Genomic DNA, 21,948 nt, shown 5'->3' on the forward strand with positions numbered 1-21,948 from the left:
TGTTAATCACATGCACGGGGTTAACTGATCATTAGCAAGTGTGAGCACCTCTATATGGTCTGGAGTATTCAAAAGCTCTAACTCAGACTCTACAGGTCTGAATTAATATTATCATACTTGTGTTCATGATAGAAACAAACTGGACAAGTATGGTTTGGTTTAGAAAAGTTGGCAGGAGAAGGCCTCTTTTCTCTAAAAAAAATAGCATGGCAGCATAGCTTAAGTAAGCAAAGTTGCCTCTGAACAAACCACAAGACTGCTTTGCTTTAATGCACGGTGCCATAACATAGCACAAACAGCTCATACCAACTGTCGAGCGGGGTGTTGGAGGAGTGAAGATTTGGGTTGGTTTGGCAGCCACAGGACCTGGGCAACTTGAAGTCATTGAGCCAACCGTGAACTTTTGAGTTAAATATGAAGCCATTTGTTTGACAGCTAAAGTTAAAGTCTAAATTGCGTCATGCAACATAACAATGGTCAAAAGCACAGCAGAAAATCAAGTGTTATAATTGCCCTGTTAAAGACTGACCTCAACATGATGAAATCTATGCCTGTAAGCTTCAGTGAAGGTTGTACAGGAGTTTATGGGGCGACCGTGGCTCAGGGGATTGGGAAGCGTATCTGTAACCGGAAGGTCGCCGGTTCGATCCCCGGGCTCTCTGTCCTTGTCGTTGTGTCCTTGGGCAAGACACTTTACCCTACTGCCTACTGGTGATGGCACGATATGGCAGCCTCGCTTCTCTCAGTCTGCCCCAGGGCAGCTGTGGTTGCTACAAACGTAGCACTAAAAAAGTAGACCGTTTTGGAGCAGTCTGGGGGGATGGTGACCTTTGAATGACCTATAAAATAAAGTTTAATATCTCGGAAACCGTAGCAGCACAAACGCTAATTTTACCTGCACAAATCAGCACAAACGTAGCACTAAAAAAGTAGACCATTTTGGTTTGTTTTGGAGCAGTCTGGGGGGATGGTGATGTCATCAGCAAAAAATATAACTTTTAATATCTCAGATACTGTAGCAGCACAAACGCTAATTTTACCTGCACAAACCAGCACAAACGTAGCACTAAAAAAGTAGACCATTTTGGCCCGTTTTGGAGCAGTCTGGGGGGATGGTGACCTTTGAAAGACCTATAAAATAAAGTTTAATATCTCAGAAACCGTAGCAGTACAAACGCTAATTTTACCTGCACAAATCAGCACAAACGTAGCACTAACCGCTCCGCCTATTTGCCTTTACGTTTCAAGTGGGTGGGGGGTCAGCTTCACTCTGCTATTGTAAAGTGCTGTGGGTGCCTTGAAAAGTGCTATATAAATCCAATCCATTATTATTATCCCAAAGTTCTCCAATAGCAATGTGAGAGACTGATAAAGTCATACAGAAAATGATTACATCATGGTATAGAAGCTACAGGTGGTTCTATAACAGTTGAATCATGGTACTTCGCTTTTCACAGGACGACACAAAGTCCTCTGAAAACCTTTGTTTGTCACATGACTGTATATCCTAAAGTATATATGAAGAGGGGCTATGTGTTCATAGTCACATAGGAACATTTGACTTCCTCCACTGATTGATTTGCATTACTAGCTTTTGGACAGCAGTGGCACAGAGGAATAAAATGAATCATGATTTAAATGCATTGATGGTGTGATCAATCTATTGCTGGTCCCTTCACATAGAATGTTGGCAGAAGTACAACACCTTCAGTGGAAAATCCTACTTAAGAACAATATCAACAATGACATGTTGATATTATTGATGTGTGAAAAAACATGTTGGGACAGCTGACCTTCCAAAAACACAAAAACTGGCATCTCGCAATGTTTCCATTGTTGGAGCCAGAAAATAATCAGTAGTGAAAGTGAGACAGATGTTTAAAGCAAACGTTCAAAGAGAGAGAATTACGTCACTATCAGCATTTTATAATTTAGAAACATATTGCCCAGTGCCAAACTCGAATTCCTGATATTATGCGTGTGCATACATGTGTAAATAATATATGTTTGTTTTTTCCTTCCCTGACTGCTGTGTATTGTTGGATAAAAAGTTCTCCAAATTGACACACACAGATATATGCACGTATCTCCAGTCAGCCAAATCACGTTAGATGCGTTTAAACATTCGTTTTGTTTTTTTTAAGGCCATCAATTTTGCTTTGCTTGTTTGTGCATGATAGAACACATCCGCAGTCAAGTTTCCTCCCAGTTGATCTAGATCCAAATTTGTGCTTGGATTTGCCTTTCTTCAGAACTCTGGCAAAATTCATATGCTGACTTTCCTTTAAGCTGTATACTTTACAGTAATGTATTTAGTCATAGTAGTTGCACTTAACATTCACGGACACGTCAAGCTCACAATAACAGACATGAGTTGAAGAAAAAAAGAAAATGCAAGTTGAGAATATGATGGATCGTGTGATGTATTTTGAAGTAACAGCGCAAACAAAAAGATTCTAAATTTAGGGATGTGCAGGACTAGTCAACTAGTCGACAAGTCCTTGCTGTTGTCACTAGTCAGTTCCAAACTTGCTGGTCGTTTAATCTAATTATTAAAATTTTAATTGATGCCCAATGCCGTAAATGATTGTCCTAATGTGTTATGCAGCCTTCTGCCACAAGAGAAACCATATCTCTGTTAATCATCTTTTTGTTAACACTGTTAGAATGAGATTGCCAGTAAAAGTTCATTCATAATGCATGACAAAATGGGCAACACTTTTCAGTCACTTTATTAGTTTCTCAGATGTTAAATATGTCATATTTTAGTTATATGTCTTGGCATGGCATCAGCTCAAGGGTTGTCAGGTCTTGTGCAGACCAACTGTGTGGGGTGATGGAGCGCATCTTCATCCTGAGCCTAAGGCTGGGGAGAGTCCCACAGCTCTGGAAAACCTCCTGTGTTGTATCAGTGCCAAAGACTCCACGTCCCAAGGATCTCAACAGCTACAGGCTGGTAGCTCTGACACCCCACTTGATGAAGACCCTGAAGCGGCTGGTCCTGGCTCAGCTACGGCCCCTGGTGAGCTCATCACTGGACCCACCTCAGTTTGTCTACCAACCTGGCATTGGAGTGGATGATGTCGTCACTCACCTCCTACATCATTCCCTCTCTTACCTGGAGACCGCTGGGAACACTGTGAGAATCATGTTCTTTGATTTCTCCAGTGCCTTCAACACCATTCTTTCCACGGTAATGAAGGACAAGCTGGAGAACTTAGGAGTGGACCATCACCTCACATCATGGATACTGGAGTACCTCGCCGACTGACCACAGTACGCGAGAACTCAGGGCTGTGTGTTGGACAGGGTTGTCTGCAGTACGGGGCCCCCACAGGGAACAGTTCTGACTCAGTTTCTCTTCACCATCTACACTGCAGACTTCTCCCACAACTCCACCCAGTGCTTCCTTCAGAAGTTCTCTGATGACTCTGCAATAGTCGGCCTCAACACTGATGGGGATGACAGGGAGTACAGAGAACTGACCCAAAACTTTGTGGACTGGTGCCAGCAGAACTTTGGAGTGAAGGGCCCACTCCTGAAGACCTTCTATGACTCTGTGGTGGCCTCAGCTATCTTTTACGGTGTGGTCTACTGGGGCGGCAACATCTCTGCAGGGGACAGGAAGAAACTGAACAGGCTGATCCAGAGGGCCAGCTCTGTTCTAGGATGCCCTCTGGACCCAGTGAGTGACAGGAGAATGGCGGCTAAGCTGTCATCCCTGCTGGACAACATCTCTCACCCCATGCAGGAGACTCTGACAGCACTGAGCAGCTCCTTCAGTGGCAGGCGTCATCCACACATGTGCAATAACACTAAGTGCAATTCTCTTTTTCTGACAACATTGTATTTTATTCTGTTGTATATAGTATTTTATTCTATTCTATTGTGTACATTATCTTATTCTTATTATCTTATCCTATTCAAATGTTTTTTCTTAATTTTTGCTACTGTAGGTTTGCGCTGTCCACTTTCTGCTGTAACAAAATAAATTCCCCTAATAAAGGTTATAAATAATAAAATTTGTAGTAACATGATTTGATATCATAATAAACACTGATTTTTTTCTGTTTTTTGTCTGTGTGGAGCATAAGGCTGCTCCACGCTTCGCTTGTGTCACTTTTAGGCTATCTGACAATGATTTTCACATCACGTCTTGTGTCATGCCACACAATCTTTGTGGTGTGCAGGCTGACATCCTAGGAGTAAACACTTGGCGACAGCGGAAAGGAAAACCTCCTTTTTAACAGGAAGAAACCTCTAGTAACCAGGCTCAGAGAGGGAACTACAAGTAAGACAGTATTCTGAGAGCAAAGCTCTATTAGGGTGATATGCTACTATTAGGTGTTTAAGAGCAGATGGGCCCTCCTTATTAAATTCTTTGTAAGTGAGGTTAAAGATTTTAAATCTAATCCTGGATCAACTGAAGGATTTTCAGGGAGTTTTTAGGACAGCCTGATAATACTGACAATGACAATTGTATCATAAGAGAACAACATTTTGAGGAAACGAGGACTATGCTCTGATTTTTAACAAGCAACTCCTTGGCTTATAATAATTAATTAATAAAAACTCTTGACAGCAAATGAAAAGAATAGTTTTTTTTATTTGGCACGACACAAAAGTGCTTTACGATAACACTGCCCATGACTAGTTTGACATGAAAACATTTTTGTAGGTTAACTGTCAGTCTCATTCAATACACATTGGAAAAAAAATGCGAACTTTAAAATTGTGTAAAAATGCCACTTGATATTTCATTTGTCATCATTCTGTAAGGCACGTCATAACCTTAAAATAAAAAATTTGTGCAAATGGTTTTGAAATGATTTTGGATGAAAGTTCTCAGACTGCTTGGCTTTATTGCTTATTGTAGAGAAGGCATTGCTTTATATTCTTTAAATACTTCAAATCAGTTAGGTTTGCATATGATCTGTGTTAACCAGAAATTTGTCAGGATGTATTTGCTTTTCCTGTGTGGACATATGGAGCAATCAGAGTTGGATGGATACCAGAAAACATCTAAGTACAAAATCCTACAAACCACAGAACAGCCTTCAATAAATATTTTGCATTCTATCTAAGTACAAAGTAAAAAAAAACAAAGGTTCACCACTTTTCTCGAAATCAATAACTTATCCCTACAGATTGCATTTTTTTTAAATTGTTGCTATTGCAGAACCTCCCCCCAGCTCAAAATTTCACATTATTTGGTCAGATATACAAGTCATTGTCAGAACAGTTGAAAGCACACAAATACATTTTTTCATTTTTTTTCTTACAAAAATGAATGAAAATAAAGAATCTTTGGTAGCTAAGCAAAAATAGAATGGAAATGTCTATATATAAAAATGCATTGAAATACATAGTAAAATAAGTACACGGCTACAGCAAAGGGCTGACACGGCATAAAAAATCCAGCTTCGCCTCAATAAGGTACTGTGTATAAAAAGGAGCCCATCATAGCACAAACAGATCATAAATTACGTGAAACCATCAGAATGCATCAGTCTTTGGAGAGCACTCTGACACCTTGATGCAATGCAAAGAGAACCACTGAGGTATTTAATCTTCATTATGTCAAGCATCACGCAGAATGATGAGAGAGACGTAAAAGTGCATATGAATTATGGTCAAAAAAAGTAAGTACATCCCATGAAAACTGTTGCCTTTTTTTAATGTATTTGAACAAGCAAACATTTAATATCTTTGTAATTCTGACAAAACGTTGAGGATTTTTTTTTTCACGTAAGAGTGGTATAAGAGTGGCAAGTGAATGTGAAAGGAAATGCTTTTTCCTTAAAAAGATATTAAACATTGACATTCCTGTTGAAAAAGTAACTTTCCTTTGTAGTGTTCTTGAACTTTACCACCTTTTCAAAGAAGATCAAGTGGTTGCTTGTCAAATAATAATAACAACAATATTAATCTGACATACTTACATTTTCACATGACTGTAAATTCATGTCTGCTTCTGGTCTATAGCAAACACTGGACTTATTCCAAAATATTGCTTCCTACTATCAACTGCCCTTATTCACATTCCTATGATCAGGTAGTACTATTCCCAGTAGACACTAACATAATCTCACATCTACTTTTTCCCTTGCTAGTGAACAGAATGCAAGGCAGCTTAGAGATGTAACCACTTTATCCTTATGTCACAAAATCTTTGGGCTGGAACTTGTCCATCTTGTTTGCTTGGTGGTTAAAATTCATACTGGTAGAAAGACAACAATAATAGTGTTTTAGCCACTTTTGCAACATACATCTAAAATAAACCTTGTTAAAAGACGAAAAAACAAAAGTCACTGTTTCTGTAAAAGTAAAACAGTCACAGCAGCAATGATACGTCATCTCTCTCTTGTGGTCATCACCTGGTCGCCTGATCAGACAGATATAAATTCTGCTGGTCAGTGATCAGTTTCACTTTGTAAACTAAAAATACTGCAGTCATGTCACATGGGAATAATAATAAATATACCACAACATTAGGTGATGATATGTTTTCACATTGAGCATACATTAAACAGCCAGTCCATTGGTTATATTCCAACCCAACCTTTTTCCAACCAAGTGCTTTCTTGTTGCTGACATAAGAATCAAAGTATTCTGGCTATCTGATTCTTTCGGCAATTCCAGATGTTATATTTGCTCCCTTAAACCGTAACAGGTGAAGAGCACAAGGAAGTTTGCATCTTTCCCATATGACATGAGAGCATTGAAAGAAAGAAAGCCGCTTTCCATTTCAAAGCCCTTTCTACACTCCTTCTGGCTTCATAAATTGATACTGTAGCTCTTTCCAAAACAGATTAAAACACTGAAAAGGTACACTTAACTTGAACATGTGGCAATAAAAAAAAAAAACTTGAGTGAAATAACTTTAGGTGGATTTGTAAGTTTTGAAGTGGTAAAATAGATCACCCCTATCTATTTATGAGATCTACACAGACTAGACACTGTGTATGTGGTACAATTACACTAATTATATAGCCCTGGTGATAGCCTCTACCAATACCTTTTATCACTATTAATGTAGATTTTTGTCAATGTTGTTCAGTCATTTGAGACTGGAGACAATCGGGCAGTCTTTAGGCTTTCATTTGACGGAGGCAACACAAAACTTGTTCTTTAGTTTAAGTGAGAAAAAAACACATTTACTGGAGAGAGTGCTCTGGAGGGAAAATATTCTTACTGGACAAGTTAAATCCCATCTAAGAATCCAGTTTTATTGGCTTAGTTGCTAATATTAGATGAAGCCCAGTGAAAATGACAAGGGTAAGAGGTAGCTAAAATTATAAAGCCTAGCGCTCTTGCTGCCAAATGCAATAAACACAATCTTGCCATTCTGAGTTATCCAAATTAGCTAATCAGCCTAAACCAATTGCTCTTCAGCTAAACCTTATTTGAATATGTCAAATGGCTAGCTTGAGGATGTACAAGGATCCTGGATGCTATGGTCACAGCCACTGGCATTTAGTCTAGAAAATATTTCTATTTCTTTGTCCATTTTAGTTGACCTCACTTTGCCTCCAGAGCTGCTCTACAGCTAAAATACATTTGTATAACAACAAGATGATGTGTGAGAGAAACCCCCGGTTTCATTGGGAAATCATGATTGTAGTCTGTAAGTCACACATCCAGCACCATATCATAGTGTGTTTCCTTCTTCCTTTTCCCACATTTATTTATGAGCACTGTATATAATGTCAACAGTATAACCCAGTAACTTGCATAGACCACTGCCCCTATTATCAAAACAATCTTTTCTGAGTCGGGGAAGGGTTTTCTAGTCTGTTGTACTACTGTGTATAAAATTCCAATGAAAAGGATAGTGAACCATACTGATATTGGAATCAGACCGATAAAGTTCACCACGATTGTTTTCCTCCCAGAAGTCCCCCATCCAGACTTGTTGATTGTTGCTATTGCAAACATTTTCGCTGGCAACAGGCTTGACATATACAGTACAGAATAAAATGACATGAACACCATGACAATGTTACCTCTGAGGCAGCTGGCAAATGATGACTTAATCAGCGCCACTGCTTGCACAATGAGTAGAAACAAAAGAATATTCCAGAGCCTTCCTTGGTAAAAGAGTTGGATCGCTGTGGCGATGAGGAAAAATGGGAAGAAGCCAGTGATCACAGCCTCATAAGTCATCCAGAGATGGTGTTTGTGGAACCACATGGAGTTGTACAGCCATTCTCTGAAATATGACTTGCTCCATCGTGTCTGTTGATTGAGCCACCGCAGATATGTAATTGGTGTCTCTGTAAGGCACTTTGACCGTGCAGTGTATTTTGTTGCATACCCGAGGCTGAGAACTCTGTTCGTGAGATGACGGTCATCCCCAAAACTGCAGTGGGATCCCATGAAGGTCTGATTGTACCACTCCTCAAGAAACTCATGCAGGAGAGAGTTCCGGTACATTCCTAAAGGCCCGCTAATGCATTGAACGCAGCCGAAGTAGGACTGGCAAGCCCGCTCAATGTTGAAAGCCATCCAGTACCGAACACTGCTCAGGAAGGAGATCCACGACTCATATTTATTTAGGATCTACAGGTAGGTTGACAAGCAGAGACAAAAAGTATGAAGTTTAAAGCACAACATCCTAATTTGTATGTTTGATGTAGAAGATTCAGATTTCACAGAACTTTTAAGAAAACTACCTGTACATCTCCTCCAACTCCTCCCACCATAGGGTCTTCCTCCAAAACCTTAACCATCTCCACTGATGATGCTGGGTCCAGCATGGTGTCAGAGTCACACACCTACATAAAAACACAAGTTAATCAAGAAATTAACTGTGTTTTAGCAACACAGGATACATTTATTTAGATTTTCTTCAACATAGTTCCAGATGTCTTCTTTGTTCAGCTTAATTCTGCAAAACATAACAGATGGGAAAAAACCCTTTCTTGCTGAAAAAAATTTGCTTGGACAATCGGAACAAAATTTCGATATACAAAAGAAATTTTTGTGAAATCAAAAAAAAATTTTACATAATGACACACAAAAAAAAGATATCATGCATCCAACAAAACACATAAATGCTCAATATGGCCACTTTATAATCTCCGCCAGCCAAGACCAGAGGGGCTGCTTTCAACTCTGTTCACCACCCACTATAGCTCTAATGTTGTTCTTCTGCTCTCCCTATTTTCTTCTATAAATGGTAATTTTCCTGACCAACAAAATCAGGTGATGAAAACAAACCTAGAGCCCAGTCCTTTTTAACAAAATACATCTGTTAAAGGCAGAGCCTGATGAAAGTGAAAAGGCATGAAACATTGTCCCTCCTGTTTCTAAGGTTGAAAAGTATTGGCATGACTGCTGGCAGTGCAGCAGTAAGGTCTATTGAACTTTTTGTGAAGTAAATGATTTTTGGCAGGCTGAAGCCAGCTGCAGGTGTTAGACAGCATTATAGCTCTGAGTTCATATTCTCAAAGTCCCCTTCTTTGTTATACAGACCCGTTTGAATCATTTTGATGCTGTTACATAAATTAAGCATCAGTTGAGCCTTACTCTTTGATCACAATGCTTTTTGTAGCACTAACAACTGAACATCACAGAAGAAAATGACATAATGATACTTGGCATTTTGGACAAAGAACTGTTACTTGTGCTTAAGTCTGAAGACACAAGAGTTTTTGAATTAGCCTGAGGTATCTGCTTTTCAAACGTAATAACAACAGATCTGTGGAATTGCAAAACTAACTAAAAATGCTGAAACGTCATTAAAGCCATAGACTGAGCGTCTGGTAACAAAACAGAGAAAGTCTTGACAGAGCATGCCCGCACAAAATATTCTGTGTACTTTAAACGCAATCATTTAGTCATGGAAAGAAAAACACTTTCATTGGAAAGTAGCTTTCATGCACTGTTTAGCATTAACAAGCAGATTCAGGAAAAGGTGTGAAGTCATCAGCGTTGGTTCAACCCATGTGACCTCACCACCCTTCAAGTAATTTTTATTCTTTAGGTAAACACAGTTTGAAAGGTTGTTATTGTGGCTGAATTATATGACACCACAATGTGGTTACATATCATATGACAGTAATACAAGCTCTCATTAAGTATGATATGATAGCTAACATTTGCCATTGTTAGCTACTGCTAATACAAGACAAAGTAAGTCTGGAGGATCAAAACCTCTTTGTATTTTGAACTGAGAAAGGTTCCATTTATTTTTAATTACTTTTATGCTCCTGAATATGACAGTACTATACAGCTCCACAAGAGCCCATGACACGTTTAACAGTCAGTGCCTGCAGGATATTGCTTTACCAAGCAGTTAATGTCTTTAGCCACTGTTTATTTTTTAAGCCACACCAACATACTGTCGCTAGCCAAACACACTATTGAATTTAGTTTTCCTAAAGCTATCAGGCTTTTAGTCCTTAGGTCTGTGTTACTCAAATATAACCTTTGATTGTTTTTAATTTTTCTGAACAGGAGACAAACACATGCTAACCTTTCTAACCTTTCTTTGATACAGATTTGTAGATGACGTAACGCCCTGCGAAAAAGATCTGTTATTACACTTAGACATCAGCTACTGCTGCCCTCCTTCACGCCACACTTCACAACACGGTGCACATGCTAAAAAGCAAAACAAAAGACTCTTTGTGGACCCCATATTTGGCTTGGCATAGCCTCCCCTCCTCTCTTTCCAGCCATCTCTCGTTCTATTCCCTTTCACTCTATCATCAGCTTATGTTTGCCTAGTTTGCATCTCCCACAGTAGCTTACATTTTCTCTTTCTTCACTATGTCCTTCAGATGTCAGCTCTGTGTGTGCATGCGTGCAAATCTACAAAGACACACACAGGCACAAAGTAATATTACACCTGTTGTACAGTATTTTTAATCTTCTAATTTATTTCATTATTTTTTTATTTAAGGGGCTATTGTTCTTCCACATTACCTGCATTAACTGATTTTAAGCGATTTAACTACTTACCTGCACATAATCCACGCTCCTTCCCAGTGCTTTGAAGGCTGTATACATGACCTCTCTCTTCCCTCCCCACTTCTGCATGATGCACACACATTTGCTGTTCAGCACAACCCTGGACACCTGCTGAAGGCTCTCAGCGTAGCTCTCATCTGTCTCCTCGGGTCCTCTGCTGTGATAATTACTCCTCCACACGTACGTGGCTGATCTGTCCGATCCCATGACCTCCTTAAAAATCTCCATCATGTACAAGTCGTCGTCTGAATTTCCATCGATCACCATGATAACTTTGATACCAGGATATGTCAGCCTCTTCACTGACACAAGGCATTTTCTTAGGTAGTTTTCATCCTCCTGATATGCAGCGATGCACAATGCCAAGGACTTGTTCAGTTTAATTGGTGTTTCTAAGGAGCGCCGCATGTTACGGTGTTCTAGGAGTGCAAAGAGGGTCTGGATAATAAGGTGAACAACCAAAATGGCACCATACAGCCCAAAAGATAGGTGATTTTGAGCTGTAGTGAAAAATTGGTAGCCCATGATATAGGCTGTCGAGATGCCCACCAGGAGAGACACGCCGAACATGGTGGTCCCAAATATCCTCAGGTAAGTGAGGCCTCTTTTACACTTCATCTGTGGACAAAAACAAAAGGGTTACATGTAGTAACAGTGGTGCAGAAAATGTTACTATGATTGACAGCAACTCACAGTGAAACATTTGTAACCTTTTATACTCAATTGGTCCAAGTAAATGACCTTCTTAACCTCCTAAGACCCGAACTCTTCCACGGCATGCATTTTTAATTTCTCTTTGATTTTTGGGATGATTAGGTCCTGATGAATGTAAAAACAAAGAATTACCAGATTTTTTTTTACCTAATTTTTGCTTGTAAGAAAAATGAGAGCCACATATGAGGATATTTGTTTAAAATTTTGATAGAACAGTAGCAGTATAATGTCCTCGTAAGTGGATATCAGGCCGTTGTAGAGCAAAATTGAGTATTTTGGTCTAAATAACCGAAAATGTGATGTCCACATATGTGGACGGCAGGTCGTAGGAGGTTAAAGTGAATACAATCACTTAAACAAGAGTGTTGGAACCATTTTCACTGTACTTTTCACTAAAGCTTTTATGTTTTGACACAACAAAACCAGGTACAGACTGCTGTAAGCTTTCTCCTTTTTTATGCCCCATCCCTCTCCCTACCTCCTCCCCTTCCCCAAATCCCCCTAAATGCCAGACAGTTGTGAGTAGCCGATTGTTCCAACTCTCTTTTAGTGTGGGTGGCCACACGTTACAAGATTTCTTGACCTAATTAACCAACAAGTTGGCTGCCTCTGCCAACCATCAAGGTCTAAGCACATGCTAAATGTTGGTCGTGGTGGTGGGGTAGCCTATAATGAAAATTATTGGTTTCCACAGTATTTTGGGGACACATTGCAAAGGTCAAAGACCAAGTATGACAAACTCTGACCTAGAACATGAATATTCAATATTTTTAAGAGAGGCGTTTGTGCAAGAGGATGCTTTTGCGTCTGCATCCTCTTGCACAAACTCCTGAAGTTTGTTTCCAACCCTCATTATGTTGCTACCGCCATCTGTTTGGCAGACCAACGGAGACCCACTCAGCGTGGCTCATTTTGACTCAACGCAGAGAGCGGACCACCCTGTGATGTCATCTGTTTATATCTTTATGGGAAGAAGAAGACAAGAGACTTCTATTGCTGCACGCGTGCTTCTCTCTCTCTGAATCTTTGTGTAGAGAGCATTGCAGGGAAATGACTTCTGTTAAACAGAGAGAAAGAGAGAAAAGACCTTTGACATTATGACGGTCAAAGTATGCTGACCTTCAGTAGGGCTCCCTCTTGTGGGATAAACTTTTCATCTAGGATTTAGACGCATTTAGCACCATTTTGTTCATTGAGTGACCAAAAATATTTTGCGATATCACGCATTTTGTACATGTACATTTAATCAAGTCAAGGGAAACAAGTCAGAACAACAATAAAATGATCAAAAGAAGCGTATACAAGGCCGAGTGATGTTTGTGAACTGGAGAGAGTTCTTGGGACCACACCTAAACACATGACAGATGAAGGGAGGGGACGACTAAAGGAGAGAAAGAAAAAAATATATACACAGAGAAAGCGAAGATAGCATGGAGAATCTTTAAGAGAGAAAGTGAAGAAAGTTGGTTAAGAAAATTGGTTAAACTAGCTGAAAAGCAGATGCATCTTGAGAGACATTAGGAAAATGAAAGTAAAAGACAGTGAGGGAGTAGCAGAAGCAGGGAGAGAGAGGTTGTGTTCATGGAGAAGAATACACACAAACACACACTTTGGCTCAGACATAATGCTTTGTTCATTTGACTGTTGGACGAGAAAGCCACAATCAGTGTAGCGGGCCTCCTCTGGCATGTGGCAAAGGTTTTAACGTCAGGCCATCTTTTACAAGACCCCTGACATGCACAGATATACACCAAAATGCACATATAAAAGCTTATTGTACCACTGCATGTGTGTGTTTGTGTAATTGAACAAATTTAAATTTTGGCCTCTTTCAGCTTGTGTGAGAATGTCTATAATGCTTTATAAGCCCTGTATCCATGTCTTATCTTTGTTTGAACTCAACCACTGATTAGGAGTAAGCATGAGTGCAGCAACAAAACACAACGTTTTGGGGCACTTCATTGTCAGCTTAAAAGTACATCATGACTGACAAATGTACACCTCTACATTTCATCAACTGGGCTTTGGGAGAAAACAAAATGAACTTGATTGAACCACTGAAGATAACAAGGACAGGAACCGTCGTCAGTGTTTGCTCCTCCTTGACTTTCTGTTAATGATCTGCACTTTAATGATACAATCTGTTTGCTCTGATTTAATGTTTGGAATGAAAGTAAAAATCAAAACTAGGATATTAAATCCATCATCGACAGGCTAGGCTCATGGCATGTAAATGTGATGTGGGAAAACGTCAAGTCCACAGTAATGCAACCATTGCTGCTGGCTACAATGATCTGGTCTTTGCAGGATCTTATACACCATTTTGGGTGTGTAGTGCAGCGCAGAGGTCGGGTTGACAGTCAGCTCAGGCTGCAGACAGATTAACTGCAGACTTAAAGTGAGGCCAAACTCTGGCCCGTTCTTATTGAGATAAAGCCTTTTTAATCAGAGCAGTATCTGTAACAGTGGAGATGTCATCCACATATGGATGATGTAAATGATGTCACGTTGGTTGGTGAGCACGCGTATCTTCATGTGTTTGTCCAGAGCATTTATCTATGCAAGCGGAGGGTGTCATTAACACATGAAGATGATATCACTCCAGCTTTCTGTTTGTTGTTACATCTTGGCACTTGAGGGTTAGAACATCGCCATTATGTCCTTTTTGCTGTACATGTGTGTATGCGTGGCCAGCCCTGTGGTGACCTTGGGCTGGAAGCTTGAGCAGTCTCACTCTGACGTTATTAACAGTCTCTTGAGTGAAACTCCCACGGGCTCTCTCTCAGAGATAACATTACAGTAATGTTGAGTCTTGCATGGATGTACATGGTGAGTTAGTAGATAAATGAAGCGATGACTACATAAATTAATGGATAGATTAAGTTGACCCAAAAAAACTGGGTCCTTGGAAAAAGTGCATCTGGCTGTTCTTTTAAACTGAGACACGTGGATTTGTTTGGGATTACAGCAACAGTAAAAAAAATAAAATAACAAAAAAGTAGTGACAGGGAAATCTCATTGTGTTTGTGAGTTTGTTATTTTGAAAATATGATTTAGGAAAATCAATGAGTGTCTTGCCTTCCCGTTACTCTAAGTGTTCTTACAGTACAAATGAGTAAGGCGCTGAACTATTTAGCTGTAACAGGAATGAGAGACTGTGCCTGCATCTTCCTCTGCTTCTGAATGAAACAGCATATTAATATGCTACAGTATGCTAAATCAAAATCCTGACCTCATGACAATATTAGACTAAAATTCAGGGATCACTATACTATGGTTTATTTTGTTCAAAACGTGCTCACTACATGCACACATTCTGATGGAAATCCATCCAATAATTTTTTCAGGTGGAGCCACTGAGTAAATCAAATGTGAACATCAAAGTTTCCCTGCAGGAAAAGTCAAGGAAACACCATGTGCAAACATTGCACAGACTTTGTAAATAAGTGAATTTGTTGATCTGCTGGTGCTCAGAGGGATGATAGGAGTTCACCGAATACAGAAGGTACATTGCTACACATAGAGTCAAGTTACTTGCAATGCCAAGAAAAAAACATTGCATTTAATTGGTTTGACATGTTTACAATATTGCGCAAAAGTCTTGAGCCACCTCTAAATTCTTTCTTTCAATGATCCAGACCTTCTTGTAATTTCTTTAACATCTCATACTTTTTAAAGTGGTCTTGAGCAACAGTTCTTCAGGGCTTCTTAAGGTCTTGTAATGCTTCTGTTTGGACATTGGCTGCTTTTTCACTCATTTTTAGCCAAGTATTTAGACCTGTACATTAAAACAATAAACACTGACCTCTGAATCGATCAAAAAGGCACCTAACAAGAGAGAGTGTTTATTGACCAGTGTGAATGCTTTTCTTCTGATTTGTTTAGCGGAATCTATGAAACCTGCAAACACAACACAGGTTGACAGTGATAATAGTATTACATAATAAAATTTTTACAGGAACAAGATGATGATGAGCTATTGACTGCCTGGTGTGCAGTGTGCCCTTAAAACATTTGAGGAAACTGAATGAAGGGCAAAAGAAGAATTGGCAGAGCTAGAAAACTACCTACAACAAATTCCTGACACAGGACCTGAGAGACAAATCTGAAGCCTCAGTGGAAGGGTTGGCTGTCAAGAAGTCATTCTTAAGGAAGGTAAAACGGAAGAAAAGGCTGATGTATGCCAGATTACACTCATGGAGTGATAATTCCAGTCATTTTTGGTTTAAATTATGCATTGATATGTATGGAGGAAGTAGTACAGATGCACAACACCCAAAACACGGGGGAGGCTCTGTTATGGTTTGGGACTGCATTTAAGGCAGTGGTGTTTGGGATCTTGTCAAAATTGATGAAAATGTGAACACAGAAAAGTACAATCAGATTTTGATCTACCATGCAGTACCATCTGGAACGTGTCTGATTGGCTTCATTTTTTAGCCTGACAACAATCTCAAACAAACAATGCAGTAAAAGAATATCTAGATAGAAAACCACACAATGGAATCAGTCATGGATTGACCTCCCCAGAGCCTGGACCGCAACATTATTCAAGCAGTGTGGGATCATCCTGACAGAGAATGGAACAAAAGGAAGCCAACATCCAAAGAAGAGCTTTAAATGTCCTATAAGAAGCCTGGAGAAATATTCCTGAAGACTACTTAAAGAAATTACAAGAAAGCTTGTCTAAGAGAGTTCAGGCTGTGTTGAAGGTGGTCGTACCAAATACTGACTTTCGAGTTGTACAAACTTTGTTTTTGCTTTACATACTGTACATACTGTATTTCCATTCACACTTTTGCATGTTTCAATAAATCACTGCTCCAATTTCACATTTCCTTTGCATAGAAACAAGGGAGTGGCTCAAGACTTCTGCACAATACTGCATATTTTCATTCTGTTCATTCTTTTGGCCACAAAGAACCGACAATAAATCTCAATCACCAATTAAAATATGAGTGCTACTTGTGCGCAATAAAATATGGGACACATTTTGGTTTTCAAATATAATGAATATCTTAAAATCACCACATGTTATAATAAATTGCATGCGTGTTACATCAGGGAGAGCTTTTAGATATGAAGAACAGGCTGCTTAATGTGAATGCCATATGTACCTATGTGCAAATCTATCACTAATGTCACAATGCATGGCATATGTGTGCGTGTTTGTGTGTGTATATACACAGCATGAGGCATATGTGTGTGTGTGTAAGAATATGAGTGTGTATGCAGGCTGTCTGCAGAAAGAGATGCCTTGACTTAACTCACATGAGAGCAGTTGAAGCTCTTTCAGCAGGGTTCCAGCTCAAGACCTCTGATAGAAACGCAAGACTCTGATAGACTCTGTGTGTGTATGTGTGTGTATGTGTGTCTTCATACACTAAAACTACATATCTGTGTGAGTTTGCACAAGTGTGTATGTAATTACTGTGTGTGCTGCCCAGAGTATAACAGTGAAGTGGAGCCAAAGAAAGACAGCCTGCTGGTCTGTGTGGAGCTGAGATAACATAAAGCTCACATCTTTACATCTCAGCAGTCACTGCTGGAAGTGTAACATTCACAAATCAGCAGCTCTGGCTGGATAAGTACTTATAACAAATCAAACATTATATGCTGGGGGCCCAAGCTGACACTTGTGGCTGGTATAATTTAGACCTGAATCACAGTTAAGGATTTGAACAGTTTTCATGGTATTTTTCATGACAATGTTCAATGAAGCCCAGATAAGTATGAGCTAATAAAGACAGATTAATGGTATTTGGGGTTTTTGTGAGGAGTCTCTGGATCCATTGAAAAAATAATAGTACATTTTATATCAGTTTAGTATAAAAAACCAGACCTGCTGAGGTAATACACACCTTTGAAATCTCATGTGCTTTGACAATTTCCAAGAATAAAAAAAAACACGCATGTACAAATGGAGAGATATGCATCACAGATAATGATTTTATATATACACTAGGTTGTCAGTGTGTGTTTAAGAACTTTGCAGGGTTAGAAAAGGCCACGGGGGATTGTAAAATTAAACATTAAACGTGGAGCTGGCTCTCATGACAGACATAGCAGCATGCAGCAAAGGGTCACATCTTCCCGAGAAGCTGATGAGGCAAAAGAGTGGAAGCGGCGGGGAGAGACTTGAGAATTGGCTGCAGTCTTTGGCTAGACGTACTTGACACATTCAAGGCTGGGCTGCTGCTCCATGTCTATTTACTATGTTAATTTAGTGACAAGGCTCCTTTTCTCTTCGCTCTTTCTGGGGGCAGAATCAGGTGTGATGGGGCCATAACTGAAAAGCAGCAAAAGGTTAAAGCATCTTCTAGACTGCAACTGTTTCTTCATCACGCAATTAGCATCTCATTACACTGTTACACCAACAGATGTTGTTATATACATGATTTAATACAACACTGAGGTAAATGTGTTCTCTGTTTCAAAGCCAGACTATGCCGTTTGGTATTTAGGCGTGTCTTTTTTCCACCTTGATTCATCCATGTAGTAGGAAGAAAAGGGGAGGAGGTGAAGTTGGGATGAAGCTGCTCAGAGATGAATGGGTGGCACACACTGAAAATGGGGTGGGGCCAGGACATTGAAGGCGTGGTGCTGTACTTGGATGCATTCACTGCCAGCTGAGGCACGGGACTTACATCACTGTGGCAGACTCCAAGAGACCAAAGTGAGATGAGGTTGAGTATGGAATTCCTCCTTCTTAAGCTATTTCTTTGTGTGAAAAAAAATGCAAAAAATCATTGAAAGCTCTTCTTTTACAAACACAACCTGTTTCTCTGTATCATCCAACGATCCAGCAGTTCCCTTATCAGATTGATAATAGACATCCATCCATCAGCAGTACCCTTAAATAAATGTCTTCACCTCCATGGGATGGAAAATTCTATTAATAGCACTCTTTAAAACCACAGCCCAGTGTGGCTAAAAGATAACAGAGGCTCATAATCACACTCAAGTAGAAGATAATTAAAAAGAACTTTATAATTATTAAGGGGAAAAAAGGAAGAAAGAATCACACTAAGATTTCCATGAAACGTTTTGTCAGTTTGTCACTCTCATCTTTCCAGAAGATATACAGAAAATATAAATAACATTAACAAGAGCCACTTTGTGAGCTGCTCCTGCCCGGTTTGCTTTGTAAGGGGCCTTTGTTACTTTATGGTACACTCTAACTGCTGGATATATGAATTAGATTTGGCATCAAACCTACTCTGTGTGACTCAGCGTGAGGTAGTGAGAATCTAACTGACATCCAAATTTTCACTTTTACTGGCTGGCTGCAGTGCTGCTTTACTGTTAGTATACTGAAGGAACCTGGAAAAAAACTGGTATTAACACAGAGTAGATGAGCTAAGTGGTACGGCTCGGGAGGGGCTGCGCCTCTAAGATCAACAGTTGTACCCTGCCAGCCCCATGGCTCTTTACACTAAAAGACCCTTGCTGGGAGAAGTAATGGCACGTGAGACTTGTTGTGTGCCTTAATGGAGGCCAGCCATGGAAAGTCTTCTTCTCTTAAATAGTAAAATGCTCTTTGTGCTGTGTGGGAGTGCATGCTGGAGCACTGATGCAACTCAGACATCAAAAAGGTTTTAAAAACTTCTTTGTCATTATAGTGGACAACTGTGACATTCACAGAGTATTTCATTTAATAGCACTAAAGTCGTATTGTCTTTCTCATTGGGAACTGAGTCCTGCACTCAGCAAAGAAATTCCCTGGAGGACTGAGATTAGGAACACCACATGGGTATTAGGTTGAATACATGCTGACATGGGCACAAGGTCCACATATGCTCCAAATCTACAGCAAATGAGCAGTGAGCATTTATTTGAAGTTTACAGTTTCCCTGCTAATAAAGTACTGCGCAAAAAGTTTAATCCACAAGTCATCCTGGAAGTATTTTTTCACACTGGACACACTTGATCATCTCTTCTTACAAGTAAATATGCAGGATATCACCACAGAGTTAGGGTGCATTGTGAGAGCAGCACAATGCAAAGTAAAATCAATAAAATAAATAGATAATCCAAGTCAGCAAGGAGATTCTGCTTGTGGGTTGAAAAGTTCTACATTTTGGATAAATAGCTGTAATATTTGTCCACTTACTCACACATGGTGTGTGGGCAACACAGTGGGACCCAACAGCGGTCTGTGCACACTCAGTAGGTGGATGGAGAAAGAGACTATGTCAAGGAGAGTGTGACAGATGTTCATTAGCATTTGTGTATATGTGCGCGTGTGATGGGTGTGCAAGGGGACAACAATGCTCAGAACTTAGGTGCATGGACCACGTGATATCTCACATGAGCTTTTCTGGTTTTGTTTAAGTTCAAAGTTAGGAGGTTATGAATAAACTGCAAAACTTTTCAGCAAGGCATGTGCCTGCTACCACTTTTTACAGAACACGGATATCAACAAAGGCTAACTTGTCCAAAAGCTGAAGGCTGGTCAAGAAGCTATTCACACGCATGCAAATGTTAGTCCTCCACACTGGGCGTCAAATTACGCGCCCCTACCACAAGCCACGCTGAAACAGTCCCCATTCAGTCTTCTCATTGGCTTAAAAATCTCAACGAATGACGTGTGACCGGTAACGTCACAGTGTAGTTATATTCAGGCTAGCATCACTCTTACAACAAAGACTAGTCATTAATTTGACTGATCAGAAGATAAAAGCTTAGTATATTAAACCTTTTACACCTGTATTTTGTAGTGTTATAGCATGAAATGAAACACAAACTGAGTTTCAGCACTTCTTGCTGTGGCTCCCAACTTTTAGCATCACTCACTTTGTGGAGCAAACACGCTGAACAAACTCGTGAAAAAAAAAAGCTCTATGCATGCACTTTGCTAGAGAGTTGGCGCATCATCACGTTCACACACACGCGCACACGAAAACTGATTGCGCGTAATTATGTTCTAAACCACTTTATGAATGATTTAGTGGCTTGTGGTAAAATATTTGGTAAAATGATCACCGGCCACCTACCTTGAAGCAGCTGTTGTCCTCTGATTCCTCCTGAGAAAGGATGCGTCTAACTTCTGGGACTCTGGTCCCGATCCACAGAGGAAAAAAGTAGACACAGAGCTTGAGCAGCGACGACTCTCATGAATCCGCTTAAAATGGTCCTCATAAGCCTATTTTTGTTTGTTTGTTTGTTTGTTTGTTTTTTAAAGGGGGAAAAAGAATAATAAAAAAAAGTCGTGCCAGTCCTTTGTATGTGTGCTCAGTTTGGATGCTTCAAAAAGACAACCGGGATTGCTTGTCTTCTCTAACTTCTAACGGTTTGTCTGCAGCCTTTCCAAGTCACTTGCATCTCTGGTGTCCAAAACCAAACATCATATCAGTCAGCTTTGGCATCATTCATATAAAAAAGTATAAATAAAACATAGACTATAAAAATATGATAAATATTCTTCTCCATCAACGCCTGTTTCATTCATTCTTAATAAAACGAAAAAAAAAATTAAGATAAAGCATCAACTTTGGCAGCTTCAGTCACATTCAAAAGTTTTTTTAAAAAAAACAAAAAAGTTTCAGCAAACAATAAAATATGAGCCAGAGCTTTTTTTGTATTCTTCCTGTCTTAAGGGGCGTTAAGGTAAGTTTTTCTAGAGTTTCCTCCGAGCATCCAGGTTACACAGAGCGCACAGAAGTCTCTCTGCCGCTGTTTCAGCTGTCTAATTCCTTCCAGACGGGTGTGTGTGCATGTGTGCGAGTATGTCTGTGTGTGTGGACCCTCCTTTATGGCTCCTGCGGCTCCCAAACCCCTTTTACCGGGCAACAGATTGGCGTGTTGATTTAATAGGAGGGAAGGTTTGGGGTGTGTGTAAGGAGGAGCGACGGAGAAGTGATGGGGGAAGAGAAAAAAAGGGGTGGGGGAGGGGGGGCGGCGAGTCTCTCATCCAAACTCATTCAAACTTCAGAGAATGGGTGGGTGGGGAGTCTCTCATCCAAAGTCATTCAAACTCCAGAGAGAGAGAGAGAGAGAGAGAGAGAGAGAGAGGCTAACATTGACTGGAACCCCCTCTCCATTCATTTTATATTACAACTTGAGGTTACATAGTATAAAAATTACTAAAAGATCAAAGGTCAAGATCCCTGTCTAGCTAAATAAATAAATCTGGGTAAATTCCCAGATGATTAAACATGCAACTATTTTGCTGGTAATACCTGAAATGAGTAAAGAAAATCAACAGCCTATTTATGCAAGTTAATTCATAATTTTATGGGGGGGGGGGGTGTATTG

At 39.9% G+C, this 21,948-nt stretch overlaps 1 protein-coding gene across 1 annotated transcript; it reads right to left on the reverse strand.

The window, feature by feature from the left end:
* Positions 1-4,616: 4,616 nt before the first annotated feature.
* has2 (hyaluronan synthase 2) lies at positions 4,617-21,439 on the reverse strand. The gene is made up of 4 exons (XM_085290929.1): positions 20,688-21,439; positions 10,969-11,595; positions 8,676-8,777; positions 4,617-8,562 (listed from the first exon to the last, which is right to left on the reverse strand). The coding sequence occupies exons 2-4, from the start codon at positions 11,593-11,595 to the stop codon at positions 7,633-7,635; spliced, it is 1,659 nt and encodes a 552-aa protein (XP_085147055.1). The 5' UTR covers positions 20,688-21,439; the 3' UTR covers positions 4,617-7,632.
* Between the last annotated feature and the right edge of the window lie 509 nt (positions 21,440-21,948).

This window comes from Mchenga conophoros, linkage group LG11, assembly GCF_057382185.1.
Source record: "Mchenga conophoros isolate Kocher_MC1m ecotype Shallow Benthic linkage group LG11, M_conophoros_male_GT1.1, whole genome shotgun sequence".
Taxonomy (NCBI): Eukaryota; Metazoa; Chordata; class Actinopteri; order Cichliformes; family Cichlidae; genus Mchenga; species Mchenga conophoros.

Bases quoted from the DNA above. Each gene is read 5' to 3' on its own strand.
- has2 (XM_085290929.1), bottom strand. From the start codon at position 11,595: ATGAAGTGTAAAAGAGGCCTCACTTACCTGAGGATATTTGGGACCACC. The intron at 8,778-10,968 runs GTAAGTAGTTAA...GTTTTTATGTAG, and splicing joins GGAGCGTGGATTATGTGCAG to GTGTGTGACTCTGACACCAT. The intron at 8,563-8,675 runs GTAGTTTTCTTA...ACCTACCTGTAG, and splicing joins GAGTTGGAGGAGATGTACAG to ATCCTAAATAAATATGAGTC.